Source organism: Cucurbita moschata, unplaced genomic scaffold (genome assembly GCF_002738365.1).
Source record: "Cucurbita moschata cultivar Rifu unplaced genomic scaffold, Cmos_1.0 Cmo_Scf00045, whole genome shotgun sequence".
Classification (NCBI taxonomy): domain Eukaryota; kingdom Viridiplantae; phylum Streptophyta; class Magnoliopsida; order Cucurbitales; family Cucurbitaceae; genus Cucurbita; species Cucurbita moschata.
In genome coordinates this window covers 853839-859889 of record NW_019268561.1, presented here as the reverse complement: position 1 = coordinate 859889, position 6051 = coordinate 853839, and the positions used below count along the sequence as shown (strand labels likewise).

The 6051-nt window shown below is 37.8% G+C and overlaps 1 protein-coding gene across 6 annotated transcripts in view; it reads right to left on the bottom strand.

Moving 5' to 3' along the window:
- LOC111434578 (protein EXECUTER 1, chloroplastic-like) overlaps positions 1-4946 on the bottom strand; it is a 9659-nt gene extending 4713 nt beyond the window's left edge. For all 6 annotated transcript variants that reach the window (XM_023072015.1, XM_023072017.1, XM_023072016.1 and 3 more), the window contains exons 1-11: positions 4466-4946; positions 4086-4202; positions 3715-3780; positions 3138-3244; positions 2732-2813; positions 1344-2105; positions 1140-1263; positions 887-1059; positions 724-798; positions 536-628; positions 258-418 (exon numbers count right to left, since the gene is read on the bottom strand). In XM_023072015.1, coding sequence (XP_022927783.1) covers positions 326-418; positions 536-628; positions 724-798; positions 887-1059; positions 1140-1263; positions 1344-2105; positions 2732-2813; positions 3138-3244; positions 3715-3780; positions 4086-4202; positions 4466-4873 — 2100 coding nt within the window. In that variant the 5' untranslated portion in view covers positions 4874-4946 and the 3' untranslated portion in view covers positions 258-325. The remainder of the gene's footprint in view (positions 1-257; positions 419-535; positions 629-723; positions 799-886; positions 1060-1139; positions 1264-1343; positions 2106-2731; positions 2814-3137; positions 3245-3714; positions 3781-4085; positions 4203-4465) is intronic.
- Positions 4947-6051: the final 1105 nt, after the last annotated feature.

Sequence of the window (6051 nt, the reverse complement as noted above, 5' to 3'; positions counted from 1 at the left end):
TTTTTTTTTTTTTTTTTTTTTTTTTTTTTTTTTTTTTTTTTTTTTTTTTTTTTTTTTTTTTTTTTTTTTTTTTTTTTTTTTTTTTTTTTTTTTTTTTTTTGGTATTTTTATTTCCTAGATGAACTCTGGTTTCTTATTTTCAGCAAAAACCCAACAAGACAAAGGTTGAAACTAACACAAACAAGGAATCTCATCATTGTCCTAGACCCGAACTTTGAAAAAAATTAGACGTTCAAAAATAAGAGGGATGATCTTACCGTTGAAGAACGACCGAAGCACTAATGAAAGAACAAGCTTGAGATTTCAGTTTAAAATAACATGAAATCTACTCTTGCAGCCTCAGTCGATTAAAAAACACCAGGAACTGAAATTCAGGAGCCCAATAAATAAATCCGACCGCAGGTCCTCCTTTGATGTGCTGTAGAAGAACATAGATTAGACTCGAGCTAAGGTAACAAATGGAACAATATCACCCAAATATATAACACGGGTTGACTTAGCAATCACAACGATAAGAGAACAGAGAACTCCGAACCTTTCCATCAAGAATAACAAGTTCACCATCAACCCATCGAGGGTTGCGAAAACCTGGCTCAGCTAGCCTCCCCTGTCCTTTATATCTAGCAATCTAGAAACAATATACCACATGACTATTCAGTATAGAGAGGAGAAAGAGGAAGATCAAAGTGGAGCAGATAAGGTTAATGGTTGAATAAAAATTACCACTCCAAATTCTTCTGGAATGATCCCTTTATGAGGAAGCTGGTATTTTTTTCCAACCTTCGCACGAAATGCCACCTGGAAAACCATAACCATCAACATTACTCGAGGGGATTTTGTAGGGAAACTCGAAGCAAACCATTTTTGAAACAGGTACAAATATTACCTTGCCAGCTGGTACATATGGATCCCCAATAACTTTCCAGGCCTCTACATATTCATAGAATTCAAGCTTTGAAGGCTCCTTATCCCCTCCTCCATCCTCTTGCCATCGACCAAATCTGCGTCTTAGATGAATAATATCCGATGTATACATTCCATGTGCACCAATATACAGTCCTGGAAAAAGAATGAATTCTCCATGACGCCTCTACGCTAGCTTGTCTACTTGAATGGAACAAAAACCATAGAAATAATACCATTCAGAGGATCTGAAGTAGTCGGTATATCAATGCGATTGAAACTTGTGGATCCAGAAAGAGGTTGACAGTTCTGTGCTTGGCTGATGGATAGCTTTATTAACTCACTCAAATTTTTAAGTACCTGAAAGTTTTCATAATACACAAAGAATTAGTTAATCGACCAACAACTATGATCTTAACATGCTAAAATTTCAAAGCAACCTTAAGCGGTATCTTCTCCTTGCCAATAAGTTTGGCCAAATCTAGCATAACATAGTCATTACTACTTCGACCTCGAGACTTGGACATCCTATCCATGGAATTTAGTTCTTTTCCGATAGAGTCCTGTTCATTTGAATCTTTCACAATCGAGAAAGAAAATGAAGAACGTCCCTTCTTTTCTAACTTTGCAGGTACTCTGAGTATATTTTTAGCCGAAAACCCACCGGAAAGCTTCTGCGCTAAGCCACCTACAATGATTTTGACAGCAACTTCATTTTGCCCCTGATTTTCAAGGAAACCATCATCAGCAATCAATTCAGCATTCTCTTGACGTTCATCCTTAATTTTGTCTTCTACTTCCAAATCTTCAAAGCCGCTCTCTTTCTCACTTTCTCCATCGTCTTCCTCTTCCTCTTCTTCATCATCTTCCTCTTCTTCATCTTCTTCCTCCTCAATTATTTGCTCAATCACCTTAGATATCACGTCTTTGTCAACCTTTCCAGAGGTTGTTAGCTTCAAAACCTTGACCTTCCCTCCAGGAATCATATCTCTCAAGATATCCTGAAAGACCGGAAGTCCAACAGCTATGTCAGAATCTTCATTTCTGATGTCACCATCTTCAGCTTCTTCACCGTCTATAATGAAAATATCATCCTTTTCTTCAACAGGGTCAAAAGGATTCAATAGACTAGGTGAATCTAATTCTTTTGATGAACCATTTGAACTATTTGAGAAATCTCCTTTCCGCTTCAAGTACACAGCCTGAACACACCAAAAAAAATACCTTGAGCACCCAATTGTTATCATTATTATAACATTCGGGAAAAAAAAAAATCTGAATTATTCAACCCAAAGCTAACCTATTCATATAATTATAAAGAATATACATGGGCACAGGCAACTATCTCTCATTTGCAAAGAAGCAATTAAGAAAAACACTTTTTTTCAATGCAAAATCCAAACTTTCATTGAGGTAAAAAATGGAAGGATATGAGGAACATACAAAAAAAAAATAAAAAATAAAGCCCCAGAGAAAAGAGTGAAAGAAAACTAATACATTTAAGCAAATAAAACCTAAGATAATTACAAAAAAATTTAACCACCAACTTGCAAAGAGAGACATAGAAATGAACAAAGGCCCATACATCCTCTTTAGACGTTCAATTTTAGAGATGTTCATTTTATCCACAGGGTCCCCACCCCAATCAGGGAATGGGGGAGAAGTGGGGAACATTTTTTCCCCGTTAGATAAATGGGACTGAGGACAGGAAAGTCCCTGTCCCGCCCTGCTTAATATAAATATATTATAAACACGATGTTAGAAATTTTACAAAAAGGAAAATTTTAATTCGTACAGCACATAACATTAGATGCTTTAAGATACATACCTGCTGTTTGTATTCACCCTTCTTATTCATTCCAAGAAAAATCTCAAACAAGGGAACACCATCTGCAGCCGTAGCAAGCTGCCTGAGGAAGTTGAGAAACAAAAATCAATATTTTCTTTGATGCAACAGTCAACTAATAAAATATCATTAAAAACAATGGTCATAGAGACTTTGCAGAAAGCATCAGGTGTTATGTTCTTACTGCAAAATATCACTCAGGAGCTAAGATTTGATGCCAATAACAGGAATAAATGGTTCCATCAATCAAAGGACAGTAGAACGGAAGAACTCAGACACAAGAACTCAGACACACTGCCAAAAAGTTTAAAGCATGGGTGGGGGGGTAGAGGGAGAAAAAAAAAACGTTGAATGTACTGTAATACAATTCAAAGGACAGAGATCATACCGAGAACTATAACTTCTAGCTATGTATCTTCCATGTTCTGCTGTTATTCGAATAATTAGACCACGAGGATTATGATCGTCTTTTGAAGTGCCAGACCACCAGCCAACCTGAGAGGAAGAAACCCAAAGGAGAAAATCATACTTGTACCAGGAGTATAAAACCTGTTTCAGTTTGTTTAGAAGAGAATCTAGATATAATTACTCGATCCATGAAAGACTAACGTCACACATTAACCAAATTGGAAAAAGATCACGGAAAAATCAGATTCTTGCCCCATTTGAACTTAATTACAAACCTCTCAATAGGTTAGCAGTTAATTGGCTGACTGTGGAACTGGATTCATTAGTTACTTGACAATAATGTAAAGAAACAGCGACAAGTTCCAGAGCTTGGGAAAAAATGAACAAATAAAAAGTACAAAACAGCCTAGCTATATGAACTTGTAAAATGGATCAACCAAAAAGTCTTGTGCACATTGCAAAGATCAATCGATCAAATATAGGGCGTACGTATGAACATGACAGCAAAGAGGGGTAAAATACAAGCACTTTATTTTGGAAACCATTGAATATCTCACCAGTCCGGCACCAGCATTGTCTCGAATGAAGGCTGCATCCCGGTAACGCTCCTCCTCTATAGCTCTCTATAGCAGAAGCAAGAAGAAGTGTAAGAAAATGAAGCAACAGATAGAATTGTAACGCCCCAAGCCCACCGCTAGCATATATTGTCCTCTTTGGGCTTCCCCTTTTGGGTTTTCCCAAAATGCGACTGCTAGGGAGAGGTTTCCACACCCTTTAAGGGTGTTTTATTTTCCTCCTCAACCAAGGTGGGATCTCACAGGTGAACCAACAAAGTTTCAGCGGATGAATGCTATCGGGCATGGTAAAACTAATGAAAAATAGGAAAATGATGAGTTATGTTCCACAGCAGTAAATGAAATTTTCTCACATGAAGATGAGACATTGCTCTGCCAACAGTATCCTTTGTAGCCAAAGCCGCAAGCGCCACCTTGAGCCTTGCAGCATCCTCATAATCCTCTGCATATACCGCATGACTTAAGCGCGACTGCGCAGAACCAAAGCAAAAAAGAGAAAGAAAAACAAACGCAACAAAATCAGTTTTTCTTAGATAACCCTACGAAGGGAATTCTTCATTGTCCTATCACATTTCTTCCTCGAAATTTCACTCATTGCTCCATCCTTTTCTTCAATCAAATTGCACTCAACTCTTTCTTCTTTCTCTAATCCCAAGCATCTCAGAAGCTAAATTAGAACGACCCGAGAAAAACCTAAACTCGAACATACTACAGGGAAATCGAAAAGAAATACCTTAAGAAAAGAAACGAGATGCTCCTGTTCATCCACCTCGTCAAAATGCTTGCGCCACCGATCCCAATCCCAGCTCCCATAATCGTCATCCCCATCTTTACGCCGCCCCTGCAGAACGCGACCGTCGGAACGAGGATCGATAGAACCATCGCTACGGTGAGTCACGAGAGAATCGAAGCGTTCGATGGCGGTTTGAAAAAGGCCCTGAAGCGCAGAGCTCCATCCCCAGGGAAGGGAAGGTTCGGACGGAGGAGAATCAGGGTTGTGAGAGTGGCAGATGGTGTGGGAATGGGATGATGGAGAAGGAGAAGCAGCAGAGGAATGAGGTTTGAGAAATGGAGTCGGGGAATGGAAGTTGGTGGTGGAGAAGGAGAGGTGACGAGAAGGGAGCGGAGAAATGGAAGCCATGGAGGGATGAGAACTCAGAGGGACAGAAAAGGCTTAGAATGATCGGCAAGTGAAAAGTGAAAGCACGTCTTGTCTATCTATCTTGTTCATCTGTGTAACCTGTCGATTTAATTTTTAAAAACTCAGTCTAGTTTACACAAACAGAAAAGGGATAGAGATTTCTCCTTGTCTAAATGAGACTCGAACTATAATTATTCTCGTTAGAGTTATCTCTTCTGTTTAACGTCTGTCCATCCTAGAAACGGCTCAAGGAGGTAGGGAGTTATCTCTTCTGTTTAACGGTCTGTCCACCCTAGAAACGGCTCAAGGAGGTAGGGTCCAACGTCTGAAAAAGCATTGCACGTCGAATGGTGTTTGATGCGTCCCTAGCGGCCCTTGAAAATTTCTCTTCTGTTTAATGGTTTGTCCACCCTAGAAACGCCTCAAGGAGGTAGGGAGTTATCTCTTCTGTTTAACGGTCTGTCCACCCTAGAAACGCCTCAAGGAGGTAGGGTCCAATATCTGAAAAAGCATCGCACGTCGAATGGTGTTTGGTGCGCCCCCGGCGGCCCTTGAAAATTTGGAGGCCAAAAGGTCCCTAATGTTGGTGGGGCTGGACAGAGTACCCCTATATCTTAGATTTTCTATTTATTTATTTATTTATTTTAATTTTTTTTATATATATTCCAGTTTAACTCCAAATTTTAGTAACATTGAAAAAAAATATACATTAAAAACTTTATTTTAAATCACAATTTTTATAAAAAAAAAAAAATAATAAATAAGAAAAATTTAACACCCGCCCATACATATAAATTCTTTGCTCAAATTAATATCCCTAGAATCGAAAATTCAATCATTTGAATCTTAGAAATGAGACTGACTCAAGTTATAAACAATAAAGTGATTCAACATATATTATCCAAAACATATACGAACGTCTACATAAATCCTTCAAAGATATTTAGCTCATAAGTTAGATGAGTGTATTTTAGTTAAGAAATTATCTTACATTACATATAACACATGACTACCTTATAATACTGATTTATACTGATTTTCCACCTTATAATTATTATACTGATTTATGTCTATCAATAATGTGTTTATAAATAGTTATTTGTATGGCCGTTTTCTATTGCATTTACCATTGATATACTATATACTATATAAACAATTTGAATGTCGCAATTCTTTTA